Source organism: Tachypleus tridentatus, chromosome 9 (genome assembly GCF_004210375.1).
Source record: "Tachypleus tridentatus isolate NWPU-2018 chromosome 9, ASM421037v1, whole genome shotgun sequence".
Lineage (NCBI taxonomy): Eukaryota > Metazoa > Arthropoda > Merostomata > Xiphosura > Limulidae > Tachypleus > Tachypleus tridentatus.
In genome coordinates this window covers 71,560,082-71,587,698 of record NC_134833.1, presented here as the reverse complement: position 1 = coordinate 71,587,698, position 27,617 = coordinate 71,560,082, and the positions used below count along the sequence as shown (strand labels likewise).

Genomic DNA, 27,617 nt, shown 5'->3' with positions numbered 1-27,617 from the left:
ACACTTGAGTACCGTCCCCATTATCTACTGGTTTAGTTGCAGATGCAATATTTGGATATTTAATATATTGTTTAGTTGTGTCTAAATATCCAGAAACATTAGTCATGCAAAAATAACAATCTGTTAGATGATCTTTGGGCTCACACCATATCACAGGAGTTGCAAATGACATACTTACTTTTTATTCTTTTTATTCAGCCACTATATCAAGCCAGATGCGCAAACTGTACAACATACATGTGAAGCCCAATGTTTTTCTACGTTCCTCATTTTACACCAAACACAGTGATAGTAAGCTATCTTTACTTTGTGTGTTATGTTTTCCTTCGTGAAATTGTAATTTATTTCCATAAATGTACCATTGTTTGTATGACTTTCACACTTTCAGACGTTACTTGAACTGAGGACAGTTAGCAATTAAAATAATTTTCCAACAATGCGAAAGAATTTATGTTTTTAGAATAAAAGTTTAAAATATTTAAAATACAAAGTTTTCTAGAATTTTATTATATCGCGTGTGTGGTGAGAGAAGAAGATGGGATTTTGTTTTGGATTGTCTGCTGAACGAGGCGAAGTAACCAAATGAAAGACTTTTCGAATGTTTTAGCAAACCGAGCACATGAGGGTGTTGTGCAGAACAGGTGAGCGTGGGAATGAAGCAGCTGTGGTGCAATTCACTACAATTATATCGAGAAAAAATAACATATATGAAGAATGTCAGAAAACGTACTTTTTATGTCACATGTAGTGAGTTAAAATACCTACTGTGTGTTATTGCTGGGCTAACGATTGTTCTACAGTAGGTGTTTGCTACTTTTTGTGGGTAAATATGGAAAATTAAACAAACAGCAGTTACTTCTATTGTCTTCAAAATAATGTATATATTAAGAAATACTTAAACGCATGTACAACAAAATGTTTATAGCATAGACCGGGGTGGCTAAAGTTGCTTAACGTAAGAGCCACATACAATAAACTTCAGATGTTTGAGAGCCGCAAGACATGAACAAATATTACACACACGTTTTTATTATTATATGCACATTCTGTTACATAGATTTTACATAAATATTAAGAAATAGATGTACGTAATAATATTTATTCATGTGTATAGTTTTTAAACTGTTAATTTGTAGTACTTTCAATAATCACAAAGTACACACACACACACATATATATATATATCATATATATGCAGTAAAAAGAGGCATCACTGTGTTTATCTTCAAGCTTCAGCTCTTCAATAACATTTTTTAACTGTTGGTGGGTCTTCCCATTTAAACATATGAAAGTGACAATTTCAAGAACCAATTCCATAACATCTTCATAATTGAAGTATCTGGCTGCCAGGTGTTCATGAAGAATAATGAAATGAATAGGAAGAAACCCTGTAAAACAGGGATTACTTTTCATAAGTGCAATTAATCCTGCATTTTTCCCCACCATTGAAGGTGCTCCATCTGTTGCAACACTGACGTGTTTATCCAGTGGAATATCAGCATTTGTTAAGGCTCTGTCAAGCGCATTTTTAATACCAACACCACGAGTTGTTTCTTTTACTGCTACTAAATCCAACATCTCTTCTTTCACAGCTACATCAGAGGAAACATAACGAACAACTACCGCCAGTTATTGGTTGTCTTGTATATCAAGGGCTAAGTTGAATGCAAGGGAATTCATTTGTTTTACATTTTGCCTGCAACATCAGCACTGATCTGGGAGATACGTCTCTCTGTAGTGTGACGTGAAGCTGGTGTTTGTGCTATTAGTCACTGAAGTTTTGTGTTATTTAGATCTAGCACTGCAACAACTTCAGCTACATTCTTCTTAACAAATTCACCATCAAAATATGGGCGTTTAGCACGAGGAATATTCCATGATGTAACGAAACTAACTTCAGTCGTTGTATCAACTTCCTTTGCGAACGTTATCAACAGTGTCTGCTGGCTATTTAGTCATGATTTTAACACAGTTAACTTGTTTTTCCGTAATTCTGATTTAGGTGGATAATCAGACGAAAAGTTTTTGTGATTTATTTCATAGTGGTATTTCAAGTTACTGGCTTTGTAATGATTGAGTAACGCGTAGCATATAAGACATAAAGGTTTACCTTCTTGAAAGAGGAATGCAAAATCTTCCTCCCACTCTGGCTTAAAATTCCTGTTTTCATCTTCATACATTCGCTTCTTACAATTTGATGACGCCATCTTCCTTCACAAAAGTTTCACAGACATTTCTAAAAAAAATTAAAGTGAAATGAAACAATAAGCTCCAACACGCGCAACGCAATAAAACTCTACAGCCTCCAGTATTACACTAAAACTCCGCTAATTTCACTTTCCGCAACGCAGCCAACACACCAAATCACGCAATCACAAGCCACGCCCACTAAAACTAACTTTGTCAACACTGGCTTGTACAATTACTGATTCTCCAGCACAATTCCTCTGTATGTAATCTTTGCTGATTCGAAGTTTCTTTAATCCTTGATTCAATTCTATCACTAAAATTAGGATTTAAATTCTTAAATATATTTACTCACTATGAACATTAAACTTACGTTTTAATCCAGTGTTTATACCCGGTAAACAATTATAAAACTTGAAAATTTTTTATTTACGTTTTATATTAATTGTGATGCAAAAACAAGCTCAGCCAACATATTTCTGCAAACTACACATTATATGTCAAAGAGCCGCAGTTTGGCCACTTTTGCCACAGACGATCATAAGCAAATCATAAACATTATATAATTCTATTTTCCTGTCAAAATTCCACTTAGGCCAATTCGCTTACTGTAGAATTTCAGCTGATAAGTCGAACTACTTTTCACTGTTACTGTACCCAAACTATCCCAGCAAAGTTCACTTACGTTTAGTTGACTTAGCTGGGTTGTATCTACTTCTAAAATCGTTTGCTACTTTTTCGTATTTAGGCTCACTTCCAATAAACTTCTACATTTTTCAAAGTCCATGCAGACAAATCTAATTACTTCAAAATTATTTTTGATGAAATCAGTTATTCTTCTTCTCTTTTGGCCCGGCATGGCCAGGTGGTTAACGCACTCGACTCTTAATCCGAGGGTCGTGGGTTCGAATGTCCGTCACACCAAACATGTTCACCCTTTCAGCCGTGGGGGCACTATAATGTTACAGTCAATCCAACTATTCGTTGGTAAAATGGTAGCCCAAGAGTTGGCCATGGGTGGTGATGACTAGCTGTTTTTCTTCTGGTCTTACTACTACTAAATTAGTTATGGCTAGCGCAGATAATTCTCTGTAGCTTGGGGTGAAATTCATAAGAAACCAAACCAAACTATTGAGAAGATAGGTAAAATACCATTTCGACCAGCAATTCGAGCCGTCTAAAAGAACAACTTCATGAATAAAAGGGAGGCCTAAAAAGTTGTTATAATCGATAGAACTAGTTACGTTAGCTAGCTATAAAATAGCTTGGATTCTAGCTCAAAAATAAATCATTTTCTGATGCTGAACTAGTAAAATAAATATTGATTGTGGTCACTGAAACTCTGTTGGAGAATTATGATTCAAAAATAAAAGATGATATTCTTCAAAAAGTAAATAATTTACAATTAAGTCGAAGAACATTTGTCCGCAGAATGTTCGAGTTAGTGAAAGACATAGAAAATCAGTTGCTTAAAAGACAAAAGGACTGTTCGTATTTTTCTTTAGCACTAGATGAGCCAACAGATATTAGTGACACTGTACAGTTGATATTTTGGGTTTGATATGTAACTTCAGATCTTCGAGTGAGGGAAGAAACGTTTGACCGTTGTAGATTACGAGATCGAACATGTGGAAAAGCATCTTTGAAAATGTTCTTGAAATGTCAAAAAATTCAATTTGAATTTTAAAATACTGGTTTCTTTCACAACATACGCTGCTGTCGCCATGCCTTGGGCGTAATTAGGATTTGTTTTTCTCTTTAAGCAGCATTTAATTAAAAATAATGTGAAATCCACGCTGCCATCTTTCCATTGCATTTTGCATCAGGAAAATTTATGTGCTCAGATGTCAAAAAGTGATGAACTGAAAAATTTAATGGACATTGTTGTAAAAATTGTGAATTATAGTACAAGTGGAACTTTCTCATTCGTCGACAGTTTGTTGAGTCTTTGAAGAAAGCAATGACTGTGCTTTTGATGATCTTACTGATTTTGCAAAGTAAAAGTCTTCGAACGATTTACTTCCGTATTTCCTCATATAAACGATTATCTTGAAAATGGTAAAATTAAAAATTTTTTGAAATTGAAACTTTGTCATGGCGGTGTGATTTGCACTTTCTGTGCGAAATGATCACATGCTTGAATAATTTTAATACGAAACTTTAGGGAAGAGGTAAAATAATAAGTGAGCAATCACAGTCTATTCATGAATTTCAGTTAAAGCTAAACCTCCTTGCAAAACAATTACAAAAGAATGATTTGACACATTTTGCAAAGCTGAATAGTTTTCTAGAAAGTAAGGACTATGATTTCTGTGATGCTAAAGATGATCTCTATGTATATTGGACCAAAAATCAATTTAAAGAATTGGAATCACGTTTCTCCGAATTTAAAAAAAAATGAAGTTGATATTTGAATTTCTGCATGATCAATTTCAATTTTACTTAACAAATTTCAGTAAGGAGATTACATCTTTTTTGTCTTTGTATAAGTGTGGACTTGAAGACCGTGCAAAGCGTAGAACACATAAAAGGTAATCAAAAATATTCTATCAGAGAGATGTGGCTCACTATTCTGATACGAGAGAGTCTTTTAACTTTAGAGATAACAATTTCAAAATTATTTTCCATGTTTGGATCCACATGGATATGTGAGTCAATATTTTGTATGCTAGAGTTTCTCAAGTCTAGATACAGATCTCAGCTTACTGACATAAATTTAGAGGCAGAGCTAAGATCCTCATTGAACATATATATTAAGCTTAATTTCGTGAAACTTGTTGATGAAAACACTTACCAATTTTTACACTGAAGGTTAGTTGAAATGCAATTATTTTGATTAAACTAATTTGTTTTCATTAGTCTCAATTGTGGCCACAATGAAAAATAAGTTGGCCACCTCTGTCTTAGACCAAAAAAGACATTATTACCGAGATATCTCAAGTTCAGAGCTGCTACATTGTTATATTCTCTGTCCACAAAATACAGATTGAGGACCCATAAAGCAACGACAATAGATCTCGGCAATAAAGTTAGTTATTGAAAGTTTTACGAACAGTTTGGTATAACAATTTTCGTCAGACCAAACTTCATAATTCATTCAACTTCCACAAGGATATTAATAATATAAAAATTTTGAGAGTAAACATCGACTGTACTACAGTCACGTCCACGTACAAACAAAACACCTGAATTTCAAAACCAATGGCGTATAATAAGAGCAAAACTCATGTAATGACTGGAAATTTCAACAAACATAGTGTCACTTGAGGTTACACGAAAACAAAGATTGCAAGCTCGTGGAAACATGGGCCAAGGAAAACCACTTAAGCTTGATTTGTGATCCATGCTACCATCTTCCTTTAATAGCAGGTAAATGGAGCAAGGTTATAACACGAAGATAATTTTACCAGTAACAACAATTCAAGATTATGTTTCAAGGGAAACCTTAGCCCAATTCTACACCCGTAATACCAAACTATTGCCATTCAGATTAGGTCTGCTGTAGTACTAAAGACTGTACCATTCTAATGTTTGAACTTTAAAAAGGCAAAATGGGATGAAGATCTCCATGAACCTTGATTTTGTAATAGAAACTATCAAACCAACATCTAACAACTTCGATTTATTTGTGCAACTATGCTGGACTGCCATAAGAGGACACGATCTACCTGGATGCACAATGAACTATATCCCAGCGCTAACACTGATGCAGGTCTGCTTCTTCTACCTTCAAGATCAGGAAGTAAAAAGACAGCTGAACTTCGAATGGAACAATGTACAAATGCACTTTTACTCACATTCATTGTACCTGGAAGTGATTCTCAACCACATTCTAACCTACAAAATACAAGCCAAAAAATCAAAGTCAGAGTTAACTCCCAGAACAACATTATTATGAATTTCTCCAGCACAAAATTGAGACTGTACGAACAACCATTAAGATTTCAGCACTTGCACTCTGCTACTCCTGTTATGTCTGATTTATAGTTGGGATGCTCAGCTGACGCCAAAGATTTCGACACCACACTAAACAAGAGCAGATTGCCTAAAGCCAGTCAAAACCAATAACATTACATGTTGGCTGAAATCGCTTCAACAAACACCAAAAGAGTAGTTACCAGCGGAGCAGAGAATTCCGCGGGCATAGGATAGTATACATTTTAGATACGATCACATGTAAGTAAAGAAACGCCTGATATCACTGAATAGTTTCTATGGTTTAAATGAACTACTGGATGCTATGAAAAAGATCACACATGAATGAATATGGAGACTATACCGCCACACACAAGTATGAATATCATATCAGCTGAAAATCTCTCGAGAGGAGCGGAAAAGGACTAAAGTACCAGGAAAGCCCTCAAACGTGTACGTTACTAGGTCGGCAGATCTAGAGTCAATATGGTGAAATAGAGAAACTTCAGTATGCCTGCAACCTACAACGCTAGAAACCAGGAATCGATATCCGTGGTGAAAAGAGCACAGATAGTTAGCTCATTGTGTAGCTTTGTGTTTAATCACAAGCAAACAAACAATTGTATTGAGATGACCTCGATGTAGCTACTGAACATACTTTCAGCTGTGCATACCTCTAAATGAAAACTATATAAGGATAGCTGTACAGACAACAAGATAAATTTATTTTTCACTGATGAAAGAAAACAAGTTATTCTATTGTTTGTGAATTTTAAATGAAACGTTTAATACATGCACTTTAGTTGGTTTACTTTATATACTTCAATTCCACTCTAACAATGAGTAAGAAACAAGTAATAAACATTTTGTTACTCTAAGTCATTTATTTAAAAGTCTCATTCATAGAAGAAGTATTTAATCTTGTTTGCAAGATATAGTAACCGAACTAATTACTGTAATAAGTACTTGAACCTTTCACTATAACATGATAGTGCATCGTAACGTTTCAGATGATCATGTGGTTAGAAACATTTGTTCTTGTTGTATCGAAGTAGGTACTAAAAAAAGCATTTATTTTTCTAGTTGTAGTGGATTCAAGTGATCAGATAGAATGAACTTACATCCCATATTTTTATAAATATATATATTTTTACATTTACGTTTAACTTCTGACGTTTCCAAACTAGTTGGAACTTTTACTGTTACTTAAAATTGGAAGATTGCATATTAACATAATTTTTAACAGAATTACACAATAAATAAGATACTACATACTTAAACCCACGTAGTTATTGAAAACACGTCACAGACCCTATACGCTTAAAATACCGTTCGTGTTGGAAACAAAATAAGGAATTCACTTTAACTTCAAATTATGATTGTACATATAAATTTTGATTAAAGACAAAATTAAAAAAAAATCTAAAAATACCACTTAGTCCACTTTCAATAATTGTGACTCTAAGGTCGACGTAACGATATTTGCAGAAACTGTTCAGTGTACTTTCCTTGTATTATAAATTTCGTTAAAATAATACCTGAAGTAGATGCAGAAAAAAATGTCGTTTGATTATTGATATCAGTGCATGTTTAAAAATATTATTTTCAAAATCTAATATTAATGTTAATGAAAGCGTTGGAAGGATTATCCCCAAAATTTAATATTACTTGAAAGAAGAGATCAAGGTGCAACGATACCGAATAAAAATAAAATGACTAAGAATAAGTTATTAATATAGTTAAAAATTATAAGATCTTCATCATGAGGCAAAAGACAAATCATGGGGCCATATTTTTGGTAATCGTGTTTATTGTTCAATAATACAAGTCTATCAACGACCGCTAGTGCAAGGATTTTGACGATAGTTGATCAAAAACCCACGACTGATGGAATCAGAATTTGTCACAAATCTTGCAAGAAATGGCCCGGTCGTTGTGTCTAAGGAAAAAAATAAAATTATTTATTGTAAAAGTTGGAAACAAGATTTTCTTTCAGTCTTTATCTTAAAAAAATATTTCTTTATAGTCTTCATAGAACTGAAATAAAACAAAGTCTACAATTTGAATGATCATAAACATTTTTACAGTGTAACTGATTATTTTTCGCTTTATTACGCGTATATACATGTATTGTCCCTTAATCTTTTTTTTATTAAAAAAAACTTGAAATCTTCTCAACAATCATTATCAACGTAAACGTTTTAAATCTTTAGTAGTATACTGATTTTCATTCGTTTAACAAAACTAAGTATTTTTTTCACATTACATTGTTCTCTGTAATTAATGTTTAGTGTCACCTGTGGAAAAGTAATGCCTATTTTAGCCCTAAAATAGCTTACTGTATATATTTTATTTATCATAGCATTTACTATTTTTAACAGGGTAATACGTATTAAATATTGTTACATATTTCTGTAACTAAACTGCAGTTAATATTATGTAACATTATATGTACAGAATAGACATATAGCCTGAACGGGTAGTTGGGGCAATCTACCGCCATGGCATCATTCAGTTGACGAATTGTTATGGAATTGTTATCACAGACATGCATCTCCAGAAAGTCTCACAACCAGTAAGTAAGAAGTGATAAAATCAGGGGGTTCTGGTAACTAGAAATAAGTAATATCCATTTGTAAGCTATTCATCGTTACTCTAAAACTTTTTAGAATTCTGACAAGAAGGATTTTCTTTGAAATCTTCAGTACCATTTTTTCCAAAACGTAATATATATCCCTTTATTGAAGAAATCGATTTAAGTAGTTAAATGACAATGGAATAAAGCATAATTTATATACACTTGCGGCTCCATATTTATTGTTATGTGACTTATGCGTAAGGCACAAATAGGAGTAATATACAAGTTATATCTTAGTGAAGTACCTTAGTTGTACGCAAACAATCTACTGTTGAGTTAATAAATGAGTTGTAAAGAGAAACTTTGCCACATGCAAGCCATTTACAAACAATCTTTTAAAAGTAATTATAGCCCAATCTTATATTTATAGATCTTTTAAGTGATTATTCATGCACAGCTTTGGCCTAAGTAAGCAAAATGAATTAAACCAGGTGATTATCTAAATAAACAAGTGAATCAAACTAGATTGTAACATTTATGTGAAGCTGTCTTTTTTTTTAGCAACATTTTTAACGTTATACGTCGGATTTAGAGATATAATTTTCTTGTCTGATTTAATACTGTCATAGTACTATTATTATTTAACATATACCTTAAACACAGCTACTTTAAAACTTTCTTAGTAGAAACTTGTCAAAAACTTTTATTCATTGTGTTTAAATATTTGGCTAAAAAACAAACAAACGAGTTTTAAAGCTCACGTGGGCAGAGTGTTACTCACCAATAACATCTGTATTTGAGCTAGCTGGGACATTGTTCACCAACTTATCGTTCAATCGTCCTCCACACAGACGAATACTGGCCAGGATTATGTAATCTGAGGGACAGTCCTGCATTCCTGCCCCAGCAGTTGTCAACTGTTGGTTAGTACCACCAGCACCCATCTCAATAGCAAAAAAAGGAGAAGCTTGAGTTTGTTGTTGCTGGTTTGTGGGTTGAATAAATTCAGGAAGGAAGTATGTCATAGTACAAAAGCCTACTTCCTTCCTGAAGCAGATGGTGTAGTCAAGGTTGTTAAAGTAGCCTTGGTCAGTAATCATAACATCAGATATATAGTTGAAGCTTTGAAACTGACCTTGGACACCTGTGTGGTACTGTAGACAGTTTGGAGGTGCTGTCCAAGAAACAAAGAAGTGAAGTACATGGTACCAAAATGCTCACATTTATGCTGATAAATTTCTATCTTAAAAGAAAACAAAACACTTGTACTACCAATGAGTACTAAAAGATTTTCTTAAATTAATAAACTACGATTAAAATTAAAAGATAAACCTTGGTTTATATTCTCATGTTACTATATTTTGTTCTATTATATTAAAAATAGATTTTCGGTAAAACATTCTATGACATATTGAAAACTTCAAACAGTAACGTTTAGTGGGGTTCAAGATCTCATAAAAGCCCGACTTCCCATTGATTAATTTTTCTACGTCATATATCGCCGGAATTATATCAAGCAATTAAATTACTAATGCTTGAATCATTAATAATCCATAGGAAAAATATATATTGAAAGGAAATAGTAGAAGAATATAGGGTAATGTTCTCTTAACCTGAAAAAGTGACAGAAACAAAATGGCGATAGTTGGTGCTATACTGCATCAGGGTTTAGTTTCTTACTAAAGTTACAATAGCACTGCATTATTTCAAAATTATAGGCTTTATATTCAGTCTTATCTTAGAGTCACATTATTATAAAAGCAATTGCCGTAAACATATACAATCTACAAATAGACCGGAATTATAATTATTCAAAATTAACCGAAACTACGTACTTTAAAATCACTCTGGGGTAGTGGTGAATTTCAGCTGGCATACAATACGCAATAATAGTAAAGGATGCTGCTGCTGTGATGCTGATGGCTAGCATAAATGTTTTCGTACCAAATTATAAATAAAATACTACAGTATAATTTTTACATATTATCATATTCAGTTATAAATGCGCTTTAAAGTTCATGCCTCATGTTGAGAAGAGGAATATGTGGATGAGGCTTACATGTGAACATACGCATACTTGCCTCGCAGGTGTAACGAATACTAGCTTACACTATTACAGACATCAAATAATTGTCTTCTTTATCTTTATGTAACGCTCAACAGAAGCAACGCGACTTCTTTAGTTATTTTCGAATTTAATTCGTATTTAATTTTATAAGTTTGTTTATTTGTCTGTCTGTTTTTATAGCCAGTGCATACTGGATTATTTGCTGTGTCCACCTCGGATAATCGAATCCAAGTTTGAATGTTATAAGTCTGTACACATACTGCTATCACACTGGGGGAACGGAACATCATATATCAGTAACTTAATGATTCTCAACCTCCACACTAAACATGTGTTTATTATTTATATGCAAAAACGGCTCGTTTGGGTTGAGAAAATATTTTACATAGAAGAGCGAACAACGTTTCGACCTTCTTCGGTCATCGTCAGGTTCACAAAGAAAGAGGTAACTGACCGGAAGCTGACCACATGTTTGAAAGGGGTTGTGTAACTGTGTGTCGAAATGTAGAGGGCGGTATTAGATGTTTGAATATATAATTTTATTTATTATATTAATATAGGTATAAAGGTGTTCTTTTATATTGGTTTATTTTGGGTTTAAGTTGTTGTATAAGTAAGGCTTCTTTAATTTTGCGTTTGTTTATGTTTGTTTCTTTATTTAGTATTTGAGTGTTTTCTATGGTTATGTTGTGTTTATTAGACTTGCAGTGTTCGAAAACGTGTGAAGGTGACTTTTTATGTTCTTTGAATCTGGTTTCCATTTTTCTACTTGTTTCTCCAATATAGAAGTCGTGGCAGTTATCAGATTGTATTTTATAAATAATGTTGGTGTGGTGTTTGTCAGTGTAGTTTTTACATAGTATAGACCTCAGTTTTGTGCCTGGTTTTTGAATAAATTTGGTATTAACTGGAATGTCATATTTTGTTACTAATTTTTGCCAAATGTTGGTTATTTGTTTGCTGATGTCAGGAATATATGGTATACAGCAGTATATGGTTTCGTGGTTTTTTGATTCGTGAGCTGTATTTACTTTAGTTGGTGCAACTAATTTTGCTTTTTGTCTAGGTGTGTGCGTATAATGTTTTCTACGGTTTGTGGAGGAAACTTATTGATGTTGATGAAGTATTGTTTTATTTTGTCTAATTCATCGTTAATTTTATCTGGTGAGCATAGTTTTATGGCTGTGTTTATTTGGTTTCTTAGTATGTTTAGTTTTTGTTTTGTTTCATGTGCTGAGTCCCAAGGAATGTATAGTCCAGTATGGGTGATTTTTCGGTGGATTTCTGTTTTGAATTGTGTGTCAGTTCTTGTAATTTTGAGGTTAAGAAATGATATTTGATTGCTTTCTTCCTGTTCACATGTGAAGTTAATGTTGGGATGTATAGAGTTAATGTGATTGAAAAAATTAAGTATGTGTTCTGTAGATTTGAATCCCGCAACCGTGTCATCTACATATCTGTACCAGTATAGTGGTGGATGTAATGCTGTGTTAATTGCTTGTGTTTCAACTTGTGTCATAAAAATATTGGCTAGAACTGGTGATACTGGGTTGCCCATGCTTAGACTATTTGTTTGTATATAGTTTTGGTTGTTGAACATGAAGTTTGTCTTTATCGTGGTGAATTCTATGAGGGTTGCTAACTGGTTACTGGGAATTTCTATAGTTGGGTTAGGGTCTCGGATATAGAGTTCTAAGGCTATCTTGCAGGCTTCAGTGGTTGGAACTTCTGTAAAGAGGGATATAACATCGAAACTGGCCATTAAGGCTTTATGATTAAGTTGATTTAGATTAGACTTGAAATTAAAAGAGTCTTTGATGAATGAGCTGGCCTATGTTACATATTTGGAGAATGCCCATGCTATATATTTACCAAGATTGTAATTAAACGATTCATATGTGGACATTATTGGTCGTAATGGACAATCTGGTTTATGAGGTTTGGGGATGCCGTATATTTGCGGTGTGCGTGAGTCGGTTTTACGTAGGTAGGAATAAAGTGTTTGTGAAATTGTGTTGGCTTGTTTCATTTGTAGTAGTAATTTGTTCAGTTGCGTCTCGTGTGTCTTTGTTGGATTTGTGTGTATTGGTTTAAATTTGTTCGTGTCTGATAAGAAGTTCTTCATTTTTTGGATGTATTCATTCATGTTCATTATGACTATAGCGTTACCTTTATCTGCTTTTAGAATTTTTATGTTTTTGTCTTGTTTTAGGTTTTTAAATACTAAATATTTAATACTAAATAAAGAAACAAACGCAAAATTAAAGAAGCCTTACTTATACAACAACTTAAACCCAAAATAAACCAATATAAAGGAACGCCTTTATACCTATATTAATATAATAAAATAAATAAAATTATATATTCAAAAATCTAATACCGCCCTCTACATTTCGACACAGTTACACAACCCCTTTCAAACGTGTGATCAGCTTCCGGTCAGTTACCTCTTTCTTTGTGAACCTGACGATGACCGAAGAAGGTCGAAACGTTGTTCGCTCTTCTATGTAAAATATTTTCTCAACCCAAACGAGCCGTTTTTGCATATAAATTTCTCAACAAGTGGGTTTCTCGACATCACTGATGTGTTTATTATATAAGATTTTACAATATAATTTTGTATCAAAATTAAAATAGAAAATAATATTCAGCCAAACAATATAAACATAAGTTACAATCGATTTATTTTGAATAAATTCTAACGTTTGTTCATTATTTTAGAGTTATTGTACACACACTATAGTTGGAAAAATTTAATTGATATAGTTAAGTCCTTGAAACATTTGAAGTATGTAGAAATATTATTCAAAGTACACGTCATTTTAATGCAATACAGAAGCCAACCGAGCTCAGTAAAAGATGCGCTAAATACATTAGACATATTAAATTTTTATTTTGTTTGGCCTGTTCCCTACTGGAACAATGGTAAGTTTGCGGATTTACAGTGCTAAAAAATCAGATGTTCGAGTCCCCTCGGTGGACACAGCAGATAGCCCGATGTGACTTTGCTATAATAAAAACACCAACACATATCGTTTGGCCTAATGGTTACTTTACCGCCCTAAGAACCGAAAGGTCCAAGATTCAAACTAGCAGTATGCCGCTGAATATAATCCACATTCTCAGCTATGGACGTGCTATAAAACGTTATTGTATAGGCGGCGGTTGCTGCTTGCTGGTAGTTCTTCCTCTGGTCAACAGCTTTAAATTAAAGACGGCTATGACGTAATTTTGGGGTTACTTACCTAGACTTCTACCTCGTGTGTTTGACAAGATGTCATTCAGGTTCAAAACACCAAATATCTTTGTTCGTCACATTTATGAAGTGTTATTTAGGAGAGTTCTTTTAAGAATAAGACAGCGTTGTGATTTTAAAAGGTATTTCAGTCAATAACAAAAGGTAATAATTGCTAATGTCAAAACTTCTGATCAAATGTTCTTCGATATGCACATTGTCAAAAAATTGGACCTCGGTTATTTTAATACAACTAAGAGTACATATATAAGCTGTGATTAAATTGTAATTTTGACAGAAGTGAAACTCTTTTTTATGATCTGTGGATCACGATATGAAACAAAAGAGTAATTTCTTTCACAATCGGAAAACCAGGAACGCTAATGTGTTGAATTCTCGAGAAGCGACGTTCCGAACCATTCTGCTTCAATTTGACTTCGTTAGGATTTAGCCCATTTCAGTTGGTTTTCGGCCATTCAGTGCGTGGTCCTTTGAAGTTGCTAAATGAGCTGTGGTTGGAATATGACATGAAAGAAATGCACTCACTGAATTACGTTTCTAAGTTTCGGTCTAGACTTTTAAGTGTTTTCGAATTGAATTGAGAAAAGTTGAAGCTATCTCCAACTAGAATGAAAAAAACATTAATGACTATAAGGCTGAGAATGGAAATTCCGTCCTGGTGACATAGTCTTAGTACTGTTATCCACCATGGGACATCCACTTAAAGCTAAGCACCATGGTCCCTATGGGGTTGTTTGGAAAGTGCATGAGATAGATTATGTTGTGAAAACAACTGATAGTCGATAATCTACCTAGCTGCATCATTTTAGTGTGTTGAAACCCTATCACGTCTGAGGTGCATATGAAGACATTTTAGTCGTTGAGCAACATCAAACTGAGTATTTCTGATATTCTGGCCACTTTTGATGCAAACCTCAAACATTTGCCTTCTGAAGAGAAATATCGACTTGCTAGTTTATTGATTGATTATCATTGTATATTTCCGGACGTTCATGTTCAAACCACCATTGCTTTTCATGATGTATACATATAGATAATACTTCTCATGTGAAACACAACATCCCTATCGTGTTAATCCAATTACGGTTGATAAAATGATGGAAAACGGCATTATAAAACCCAGTAAAAGTGATTGGTCTTGACCTTTTGTGCTGGTTCCTAAACCTGATGGTTCGGTTAAATTCTTTACTCATTTTCGGAAAGTAAATGCTTTGAGAAAGATAAATTCCTATCCCTTTCCAAGAATGGAGGATTGTATAGATAAAATTGGACAAGCCAGATATACCACAAAGTGTAAGCAATGAAAGAGATAATGGGCTGTTCCTATAACTCACAATGCAAAATAAATAACTGCTTTTATTAATCCCGACGGATTATACCAGTACAGTGTAATGCCGTTTGAGATGAAAATTTTTCAAGCAACTTTTCAACGAATGATGAATCAATGGCTCAAGAATTTGCTACATGTTGAAATTTATACTGATGATACTGTAATTTATAGTGACACCTGAGAAGAACATTTGTATATATTACGTGATGTGTTTGGTGGGCTTAAGAAAGCCAATCTCACTGTAAATTTGGCAAAAAGATACTTTTCTAAAGTCAAAGTTGTTTACTTAGGTCACGTAGTAAGCCACAACAAAGTTTTTACAATTCAAACCAAAGTTCATTGCGTGATCCAATTCCTGCAAACAATAAAAAGGTAAAAACATTTTTGGGAATGACTGGGAAGTTTTGCTTTTTTTTTCTGACATCACTGTACCTGGACCCGGTATGACCAGGTGGTTATGGCACTCGATCGTAATCTGAGGGTTGTGAGTTCGAATCCCCATCACAACAAACATGTTCGCCCTTTTAACTATGTGGGCGTTAATGTTTGTAAAACCCACTATTTGTTAATAAAAGAGTAGCCCAAGAGTTGGCAGTGAGTGGTGAAGACAAACTGTCTTTCCTCTATTCTTTCAATGCTAAATTAGGGACGACTAACACCGATAACTCTCGTTTTGAGCGAAATTCAAATATAAACAAACAAACACTGTAGTATTAACAAACCTACTGAAAAAAAAAAAAAAGCTTAAATGGTCTGAAACGTTTCAAACTGCTGTTGAAAAGGTCAAATCTTTATTTTGCACTCACCCTATATCGATGGCACCTGACTTTGGCAAGCCTTTCGCATTAGCTGTTGATGCCAGCGATTGTGAGGCTGGTGCTATTCTATTACAATCAGACAAGAAAGGTATTGAACATCCTGTATTATATTTTTCTAAACAGTTTAACTGTCACCAAAAGAACTATTCAACTATGGAAAAAGAAACATTGACTTTAGTGATAGCTTTATAAGGTTTCAACGTGTATGTATCTGCATCACAACAACTTATTGTCTTTTACACAGATTTCAAACTATTGACGTTTTTAAACCAAATGAAGGACGAAAACAGAAGGCTGTTAAATTGGAGTTTAACATTACAAGAGTATGATATGGAAGATAATCCATGATAATTGGGTTGATAACATTTATACTGATGCGCTTTTACGCGCATGTTCTCGAGTGTGAGAATCAGCACTATATGTTTTACCAAAGTACTAGCTTATTGTTGAGCCAACTGAAATTTCTAGAAATTCACCTTAACTTTTATAAACCGACGTGCCGAGAAGCTATGACTGTTATTAATATAAACATCCCTAGACTTTGAAATCGTAATACGCAACATAATTAATTGGAGGCTCATCCAGAATGTATCATAATACATAAAACGTAAAATGAAGTACTGTAATGCAAGGTTTCGACTGTCGCAGCTAATTTGTGTCACCCTGATGTCAAAACTTCGGGCTCGATTTCCTTGAGAAATGACGTTGAGTTGAATTGGTCCTTCTGTCCCAGAAACCTCCAAGTAAACTGTATCAAAATACACATGACATAGATGCAATGACACTTGAATTTCTTGTGATGATAACAAAAGACTTGATTAGAAATTCTAAGTTTAGTCTGGAAAATATAACAATAAAAATGTTTGTAAAAACCTGTATCTCAAGACGTCTGGTATAATATTACTTACTAATAAAGCAGAGAAAAACGTTTCGACCTTCTTAGGTCATCTTTTATTAACCTGAAGATGACCTAAAAAGGTCGAAACGTCGTTCTCTGTTTTATTAGTAAAAGTGTTAACACCTATACCAGTCGTCCTAAGATACAATTTTACTTCAAATGGGTTTCTCGTCATCATAAAATTCTGTAAAAACTTGTAATAATAAAAGAAAACCATATGACTTTAATAAAGAACAGAAAAAAAGAAATTTGTATATAAAATAATATGATGTTTTTGTCGTGATTAAAGCTTTTATAAATGAATTTTTAAATATTTTTATGAATTATCATCTTATATACTAGTTATAATAGAACTTACGGTGTTGTCCGGTATTAAACCCACACAGAGGAGGAACAACACTGTTTTGGCTTTGACCACTAATAATCAATCTATCTTCATTACACATACCAGATGTGGGTTTTCCAATGTCAAAAGATATAAAGTCCAGTCGAAACTGGCAAATATTAGAATGTACTTTTCGAAAAGACGCCAAGCATGTTCTACTTTCGGTGTAGGTGGTAGGAAAGTTGGGGTTCTGAAAGTAGGTGCTGTTGTTTGAGCTATTACTGTCACATGATATTTCAACTGCAAGTAAACAATAACATCATATTAGGAACACACAGTAGCAATTATTATTTAGCATAAAATTTGTAACTGTTGCTTTATTCTAATGAACATGTATGCGATACTTCAGGGCTAATCTGAAACCATTAGAAAAAGAAAGATCTTGCACATAAAAAAGTATTCAGGGACGGATTATTTTTAGGCATAATAGGCACAGTGTCTAGGGCCTACGAAAACTATGGATATATGAAAATTTTCCTTAAAATTTAATCTTAGAGGGCCAAAAACTAATGAGCATAAACAATGAAATACACATTTTACTGTAAAAAACTTTATTACATCTTTAAGTTATACGATATATTTTTATATATACGCATTAGTTTGTGTGTATCCACATTTACATAAATATACAGACGATATTTAACCACAATATATTAACACACACAAACAACAAGTATACATAATATGCATATACATACTTAAATTTCAAACCAGAATTTATAATTTACATATCTATAATTTATCTAACTTTGGTTTAACTTATAAGGTTGGTAGGGTCTATGAACAGGACATTCCTAGACCATACGACTCGGCACTGTATAAACTTATAAATAACACACGGAAAATAAGTTGTAATTATGAAAAAAAAGAAAAGATAATGTCTGTGTTTGTTATACATGTTGACGAAAATAAATAATTATACGTGTTCATAAACAATTTCCTCATAGAAACGACTGTCATTTGGAAAAGATGTATATATACATCCCTATTATAGCGCGAAACCTCGGAACCATAGTTCGACACAATAACAATTTATGGATCTCTGTGATTACAACATCAGTAGGTAGGATACAACTTTACTAAGTCAGTGTAACTTCATTCCTACTGTTGAATAAGATAGAATAACATCTATCACAACTTATTCAAAATATATTTCACAGCACATGCTCTTTCAGTCTAGTATTCTTGTGGTATACTTAAATATCATATTAACAATGTTTGGTGTGATTATCATTATTATTCACCATGGCTTGCATTCGTTTGAAACAAAGAAATGACAGTACGGAAACAATCGATTTGAATGACCACGTGACCTCTTTATACTCGTTTAAAGAGCTTATAGATTTGATACTACGAACCTTTAATATAATGTATATATCTTCACGAAATTTGGTAGCCTCCCAGTAAATATTATAAGCTTTTCACATACAGAAAAATAATATTTTTAAAGAATTATTTTTAATAAACTAAAAACAGAGTTGTCCATGATATATCGGATATTTCAATATTATTTGTTTTGAATAGTTCGTGTACAAAGTAATTTTCATATTAAGGTTAAAAATACTTTTCTTCGTCTCGAAAAAGCCCAAATTTAATTTGTGTAATCTCTAAAACCTCCTAAAACATTTCAACTTTTTTAGAAAAAAATTATATTTTATCTGTTATTTTTTCCACCCTAACTCTATACAAGATTGGTCAATTTTATTGATCTTGTAACCATAAGGAAAATCGAAATAAATGTAAATTACCATTTTTTCTAGAATGACTTCAAATTGTGAAATACAACAATATTCGTTTACCCTACGTAAGTTTAAACTCATAACAACATGCATCTATTTATGATTAAATTTTATTGTTTTATTGCACTCTGAACTGTATCTAACTTGTGTTTGCACCATTATAAGTTGTAAATCACTTAGCTACTGTGCAGCTCAAGTTACGAAATTGAATTATGTTACCCACGAAATGCTCGCGTGGGTTTTTCGTGAAACATTTTAATAATTATTTATTTTGCTTATCAACCTTAAGTAACCTAAAAATATTCATATTTTTACGTTTTAATTACATTTATAATAATAAATATATAGAATAAACATAAAAAATATGAAATGCAGTACTTACTATGTCTTCGTTTTATATTAATGATAATAATACATTAAATAATTTTTATTTAGGTAAATCATGCATCAGAGAACACATAATAAAAACATACAAAAAACAGGTAATTTCCTCTAACTACTACAATTTTTTTCCGGTTTTCTAATTATGTGACAAGAGTTGTTACACATTCATCTAATGTAGTCTTTATCTTTTCAGAGGGAACGAAGCTTATACTCAGAGAAAAACTGGCAATTCTCCTTTCAGAACATAACGCAATATAATATATAATTTTGTAGATGAAATCCTTTGCTTTTTATTAAAAATATATTATACATAATTTAAAATAAGAAAATTATTAACCGCTGTGTCCATCGAGGGGAATAGAACCTCTGATTTTAGTTTTGTAAATCGGGAGATTTACCACTGTCCTAACAGCATACCCAGTTATGATAGAGAAAATGTGAAAAGTGGGAATGAGAAGAGGAGTGAGTTTCTATTTGATAGCCCTGTAACAAAAGAGATTGGCTCCCCAGTGGCTCAGCGATATGTCTGAGATTGGCTCCCCAGTGGCTCAGCGATATGTCTGAGATTGGCTCCCCAGTGGCTCAACGATATGTCTGAGATTGGCTCCCCAGTGGCTCAGCGATATGTCTGCGGACTTACAACGCTAAAATCCCAGATTGCCCATTGTGTAACTTTGTGCTTGATTCAAAACAACAACCAAAGAGAGTGAAAACTATACAAATTATGGTTTGTGTGAACAATGAGAATTTTATAGTGAGTAATTTGCGTCAAAATTGGTACTTATTGGTGGACTGATGAATAAAATAGAAAAGATGAGATGGCTAAAGAAAATGTCATCTTTCTCACATTAGTGGGAAATTCAAAATTTAGAAAAATATTTCCTTCTAAAATTAAGAACTTAAAAATTTATATAATATTAAAATATGAATCATTAGCTACGACTTTATGCTATATTAATTGGTATAATATAGTAAAAAAAGAAGTTAAATATAATTTTAAAAGTAAGCCACTAAAACTTTGTGACATACACAGTGAATGATGCTTTGGCATAGAGGGTTAATAAATGTTTGATTACCAAGAACCATCTTTCCAGTGTATGCTATATTTTATGTTCCATATGCACTGGTAATGTGTAAAACTTTTTGTTGAACAATAGCTTTAGCTGTAGTCTACATAAGAAATCAATTATTTTAGTGAATGTTGAAACACTTATTCTTTCACACCTGGCTGGTCCATTCTGTGTAAGCAATTTTGTAAGAATTCAAAACTAGAGAGTTTATAAGAGGGGAAAGGAATGTTGTTAACGCTATGTAACCTAATACCTATTGGTTAGCTCATGGTTATGGTAGAATAATCTTGGGGATTTACGAAGGTGAAGATTTATATATATATATATATATATTCCAGGTGCAGCAATTTTTATATCTCTCTTATGTCATCTCTCAGATAATTCAAACTTTTATTACATGTTGCTGTTCATCATTACGCCTTTTTTACACAATAAACAGATAGTGTAGTTTTATCAACCTGGATCTTTGTGTACAATAACTTAAGCAGACGGCTTGCAAGTATCCTCCAACGTATTCCTTCTCAGTACTGTTCACTTTATTAAATAGTTATAGAAACAGCAGACAACCTACTCTCCAATACATACCTTCTCAACCGTTTGGACGTCTCTTACCATAAGCAGAAGGAGCTATAACCTCTAAACCACATTCGTTCAACTCAACAGTTTCTGCCATATTTACAAGTGCTGCAGAGGACAGACCCTCCAGCATACATTTTCTCAAAGCAGTCCATTAAGTTTTTACACAGCCCCACATACCTCTTTATGCAGTATTTACAAAACATTAGACAACAAAGCTTCAACCATTTACCTTGTCAGCCTTATTTCCTTTGTAAAACGCAAGTCACTGACAGCCATTCTCCAACACATGTCTTTCAGCCTTGAGTGTTTTGTAACACACTCACACAGGCAGGAAAAAATGTAGTATCCAGCTATTTTCTCTGCCAACACATATCTATTTGTAGACGCATTACTTTTCAGCGTACATCCTCCTAGACAGGCCTTTTTTTTTAGGGCTATTCATAGTGTAGGGACAGCTAGAGAACTTTGTTCTAGGCCTTGAATTCAAAACGGTCCCCAAAATACAAGTTTATGCTTAATATAACTAGAAAAAAAGGTGGACCAGAGAAAAACAACTAAGTTAAAAACACAGAACATTAATTATATACGTAGAGATCCCTAAAATATAAAATATTTGAAAAAAAAAAAACTATCTTGGCAGTTAGTATTTGGTGAGGTGTTAGGTCATAAGTACTTTTACCTTCACTTTTATAAACTTATCTCTGCTTTTATTTGAAATAGCGCCAGGATAATTTAATTAGCATTAATAAATATGCAAATTAATTATCTAACTTTTAAAACGGTTCTATACAACACATATAAGGCCCTAAAGGAAGTATCTGTACTTTAAATTTGTCTAAGTCCCCATTAACCTCTAGATCGCCCTGCTACCTCTTTCTGATAGATTTATACAAACAACAAACAACCTAGCCTCAATCGCATATCCTCTCAAACGTGACCTACACACCCTACAAATAAAAAAAAAACGTACATCCACTCCAGAAACAATGTCATCTTACTAAATGATACAGAATTTGTTCAAAGGTATAATATTATCATAGGCCGTTGTGTATGATTTGTTTGTAACATACGAAGGAAAGAGACATAATAGTCTCTTGCACACCTTCTCTCAATCGTGCACTAGAGCAGATAACACACATCATTCCTCCATTACAAACTTTCTGAAATTCATATTTTTGTGATATTAGACTTACACAGGCAACAGACACCATATCCTCCAGCACACGCTCCCTCAGCCCGACCTCCTCGCGATACACATTCTCTAGCAGAAAAACATATTCCTGTTCGGTTTATGCTACTTGTGTTGCAGGCATCGTTTTCGAAGACAGCCAAAGTGAAAATGCTGAAAACTGTGAGGAGAAAGAAACACTTTGAATAAGCTAGAATAAAACTCCTAATAAAATTGGGTTTTATTTGCATTCACTCACTGATGTGTAAATTTTGAAGGTAAATGCACTAAAGTTTTAAATTTATTGGAGACCTAAATAATATAGAACTGAAAAACACAATATCAAGCTAGTCTGAGCACCAGGCTCATCCTAAGATTATACAATACCAGAGGTAACTTAATTTAGCTAGGTTCAATTTTTTGTGATATAATTTACCACGTAGTTCGACCCTTCTAAGTTAGTTTTTATCCTGTCTCACTAGGTTGGTCCTGAGATGGTATAATTTAATATACATTTCATTCATAGTAGATTAGTTTTTCTATTCTCTCTTAATAAAGTCATTATGAGTAATACATTTTAAGATACATATGGGGTTGATTATGTTTTTAAAACGAGGTTTAGTACGGAAGTCAGCAAGTAACGTAACAACCACAAAATGTATCAGAATTACCTTATCACACTGTTTGGACTTTTCTAGGTAGAGTGATGCCATTGAAATTCTATCTCTTGTTAGAGGGAATACCAGCACAGTTTTAAACATGACCCGCAAGGGTGTAAGGGGAACACAAAATCTGTTATCATATTCTAGTTCACTAATCCCGAAAATCAACTCCTATACCACTATCCTAACTGAGTGATATTTATAGCAGTATTTAGGTGAGTCATATAGATGAAGACACCCTTGAGTCATCCTGAGTCCGCCTACCAAATATTTTGTGACGATTTTACCAAAAAACAAATTCACAAATACACAACATGGTTTTATACAGGAGTTAAGATAGAGATCATTTGTACTTAGTTAATGTTCATGTAAAAGGTTTTAAAACACAGATCTGTTGCGTTATGTACGTACTCTTATCTTCAGAAAGAGTTTATTTCTGAGTAAAATCACTTTTCGTGGTTGAACATTCCGACTGATGTGTAAGAGTAGAGGGAAGACAACTAGTCATCACCACCCATCGCCAATACTTGGGCTACTCTTTTACTGACGAATAGTGGGATTGATTATGACATTATAACGCCCCCACGGCTGCAAAGAAAGAGAATGTTTGGTGTAACGGGGATTCGAACCTGCGACTCTAATATTGTGACTCGAGCGCCATAACCAGCTTGCCATGCCGGTCATAGTAAGTAAAGACATCGAATTTTAAAATAGAGATGAATCAAGCAGACAAAAACGTTTAATAACATACTTATTAGCGAGTTAACTATTAATGAAGAACAACAACTCAATAACCAACGATTCTCGGAGAAAACGAAGGATAACCTCATAATTACGAAGTCGCGTGATACCTGAAGCTACAACTTCAGGAAAATAAAATGTTCACGTACGATTATTCACTAAATTAGGACTGAGGAATAAAGGCTGCTCGAAAATTTCCAAAAATCGTCGGTAGTCCGCTTAGTAAAACTATCTGAAAAAATGATCCATTATTTAAAGATCTCAGCAACATATAGAGGTAAAACAAGCATACAACGAAGAACCAATTGTCAGAAAAATACGTTGTTCAAGCAAAAGTACACGAGAGCTATCTGTACTAGCCGTCCATAATCAAGAAGTGTAAGACTAGAGAGAAGGTGGCTAGTCGTCATCAGCCACCGCCAACTCTTGGGTTACTCTTTTATTCTTTTAACGAACGTTATAGCGCCCTCCACAACTAAAAGGGTAAATTTATTTTGGTGTGACGGGAATTTGAACTCGCGAACCTCATATTACAAGTCGAGCGCCTTAACTTCTTCAAGATACAATTATGTCATACAATCATATTACATAAGTCATAACAATCATATTATTGTAAAACTCTGCACGAAGATTGTATAATATCGGTGATAGAGGACACCCCTGGCGAAGCCCTCGGGTAATGTTAATCGTGTCAGTAATGTAGCCGTTATATTTAATAATATTAGAAATACCCGAGTAACAAAGTTTCGTCCACCCAATGAAATTGACACCAAAACGAGAATGCTGAAACAAAGAATAAATAATCACCAACACGATGAAAACCTTCATCTAATCAATCTTGAGCAAAATTCCACTTTTTTATCTTAGCATTTTTTTATTTAGAATTAAGCACAAAGCTACACAATGGGCTATCTGTTCCCTGCCCACCACGGGTATCGAAACCCGGTTTTTCGTGTGTAAGCCCGTAGACATACCACTGTGCCACTGGGGGATCAGATCTAAGTAGTCCACTAGCAACTTTTAATTTGTTTGTTTGTTTGGGAATTTCGCACAAAGCTACTCGAGGGCTATCTGTGCTAGCCGTCCCTAATTTAGCAGTGTAAGACTAGAGGGAAGGCAGCTAGTCATCACCACCCACCGCCAACTCTTGGGCTACTCTTTACCAACGAATAGTGGGATTGGCCGTCACATTATACACCCCCACGGCTGGGAGGGCGAGCATGTTCAGCGCGACGCGGGCGCGAACCCGCGACCCTCGGATTACGAGTCACACGCCTTACGCGCTAGGCCATGCCGGGCCGGCAACTTCTAAAGAAGGGGCACTGTAACCATATCTCTGTCTTGAACACAAGTCTGGTCCTGTGATACGAAACCAGAAATGACCCGAGACAATCAATTGGTTAATATTTTAGTTAAATTATTCTAATCACAATTTAATAATGTTATCGTCTATCTCTTCTCTTTGGAATCAAAATAAAAACTCCATACTTCATTCTTTCAAGTAGAAAACCATGTGAAAAAATCTTCCGAATAATTCTCACAGAATCATCAATAAAAGAAGGTAAGAAACACCCACAAAATTCAAAAGTGAAACTATCTTTCCCTGGAGACATATTCCCTTTAAGGTGTTTAAGAGCCTCTCGATCATCGTCAACAATGACATTAGCATTACACAACAGACGATAAGAAAAAGTTTCTTGACTAGGCTTAAAGTTTAAACAATACAGTATTCTTAGGTGAAACAGCTTGCTTTTTATTATAGGTGATATGTACAATTTTACATCTGTTTAGTAGATATTCACTGATCATTTTGAAAATGTGAGTGAAGTATGCTCTTTTTGAAAGTCTTGGTAGGTTTTTAAACATATTTTTGTCTCTCCGTAGTATACAAACATATCATGTCCCCTATAATCTACATATTTTACTATATCGTTTTTCTCACTGAGTCATAATGCTCCAAGATATAAAAGCAAGTCAGATTTTATTACTTATTCTAATACCTTTGAACACGTTTGTTGCCACCAGTAGCATTAATAATCCATACCTTTATGTCTGATATTAATATGGGTAATTAAACTATGTTTAATTAGCTAAGTGAAGTCATTTGTAATATGTGCCCCACTGATGGGGTACATGGTAGCGACCGTGTCAAGGGTGTTTAATGAGTTGTGGGCTGAGCGTGGCTTAATAGTTTATGTCGTCTGACTATGAATCTAAGATTTTATAGTTTCGCGCAAGAACGCGATCCACACTTTGTACTTGTGGGTTCATTACAAGGACGACACTCAAATCATTATATTTATTCAGGGAACAGTAACACCAGAGATAGGGTCGGATGTTGATAAGCAACTGATTTTCCTCTAGTCTGTAGCAAATCAATTGGAATGGGCTATGTGCAGATAGATAGCCATTCTGTAATTTTGGACGAGAATACTAAACAAATACAAAATTAATGAGAATATTGCAACATCTTATAAAATACGATTAATACAGTATAAAAACGTTTCAGTATTATCTTGTCAAAAGCCAGTGAGTGTATAAATAAAGCTAAAATCTGTTTGAAAAATCTCTTTCAACTTAAAACTACAACATTAATACCAATATCAAGAAATGTTTTATCATGAGAATCTTACGATGATGCTGAACAAAAAAAAATCACACTTGACACCTTGGAGCTGTGGGTGTGTTATAAGAATGACTGTCAAATCTTACAACTGGATCAAATAAGAATAATGCAGTAGTTGGCATATGATTCTGTTGACTAGTCATTCTCTTTCTTATTTATCAGTATAAAGTTGAAAACTTGTAAAGCTAGTCATTGAGTAGCTTTACGCGAATATCCAAGACCAAACGAGTAAAGTGCAGTAATTAAGGTTAAAAATTCTGTATTGCGTAAACTTTTGTAAATATTTTTAGCAGAGATTAATGGTAGAACTTTAATTTCTAGAATGCAAAATAAATAAAGATTAAACTGTTTAAATCCATAAATGTGCGAGATTATTCTTTTGTATTTACCTCAGAACATGGTTTGGATTGAAAATGAGATTTTGTTTAATTAAACTATGAGGAATAGTTTGCAATGTACAGCTATACCAGAACAAATGGATAATTTACTCGTATCTTTTATTGCATAAGTACGTTTTCAGCAAATTTCACAGAATTGTACGTGTATGCGTAAGTAATTGCTTAATTCATTTTTATAGTTAATTTAATTAATACCATTATTTATAATTTTAAAATATTTCGCCACATATTTTTATTATTTGTTAAATTTATAAACATTACATTACATTGCTAGCTTATCCAAGATATTCTGATTGATTGAAATAGTTCAAACTTGACGAATGTCATGAAATATGAACTGACTCTTCTGCAGTTTATTACAATGTTTTTTTTAGTTCCATTGGATACTGGTTTATCACACTAGCGTCATAAATGTATTCGTTTTTATTCACTTCTGATCTATATAGCTAACTTATGTTTTATTGTTAAAAGATTGTTAACGATCATAACCAAAACTTTAGTGTTGTTAAACGAAAATACAGACAAATTTATCTACTTATTTTTTTAGAACACTAAATTACAGGTTAACGTGAAACTTACACCTGGCCTTTCGACTGTTGTTCTCTGTACTGTTTGCGCTCATGGACGTGTTGGGATAATAATAGCGAGGAAACGAACTTGCTGTAGTTTCAACTGAATATATTAACAACAATGTAGCCATTGCACAGAAAATGGTAACTGTGTAACCTTTCGTCAACATTGTAAAGTTAGAATTTTAGATTTTAAGTAAATTAGCTCTTATGTTCTGAGAAGGTGATGATCTAGATTTCTTTCTT

General features: G+C 33.5%; 1 protein-coding gene across 3 annotated transcripts; it reads right to left on the bottom strand.

Moving 5' to 3' along the window:
- Positions 1-7,892: 7,892 nt before the first annotated feature.
- Positions 7,893-27,617, bottom strand: LOC143225462 (uncharacterized). Of its 3 annotated transcripts, XM_076454911.1 has the most exons (5): positions 27,382-27,617; positions 22,401-22,556; positions 17,409-17,675; positions 9,462-9,854; positions 7,893-8,041 (listed from the first exon to the last, which is right to left on the bottom strand). In XM_076454911.1, the coding sequence occupies exons 1-5, from the start codon at positions 27,539-27,541 to the stop codon at positions 7,935-7,937; spliced, it is 1,083 nt and encodes a 360-aa protein (XP_076311026.1). In that variant the 5' UTR covers positions 27,542-27,617; the 3' UTR covers positions 7,893-7,934. The 3 variants fall into 3 exon arrangements, with proteins under 3 accessions (XP_076311026.1, XP_076311027.1, XP_076311028.1); XM_076454912.1 differs by lacking the exon at positions 22,401-22,556; XM_076454913.1 differs by lacking the exons at positions 7,893-8,041; positions 9,462-9,854 and adding an exon at positions 13,288-16,900.

Bases quoted from the DNA above. Each gene is read 5' to 3' on its own strand.
- LOC143225462 (XM_076454911.1), bottom strand. From the start codon at position 27,541: ATGTTGACGAAAGGTTACACAGTTACCATTTTCTGTGCAATGGCTACA. The intron at 17,676-22,400 runs GTAAGTCTAATA...GTTTACTTGCAG, and splicing joins ATATGGTGTCTGTTGCCTGT to TTGAAATATCATGTGACAGT. The intron at 9,855-17,408 runs GTAAGTTCTATT...TTTCTTGGACAG, and splicing joins GTTTAATACCGGACAACACC to CACCTCCAAACTGTCTACAG.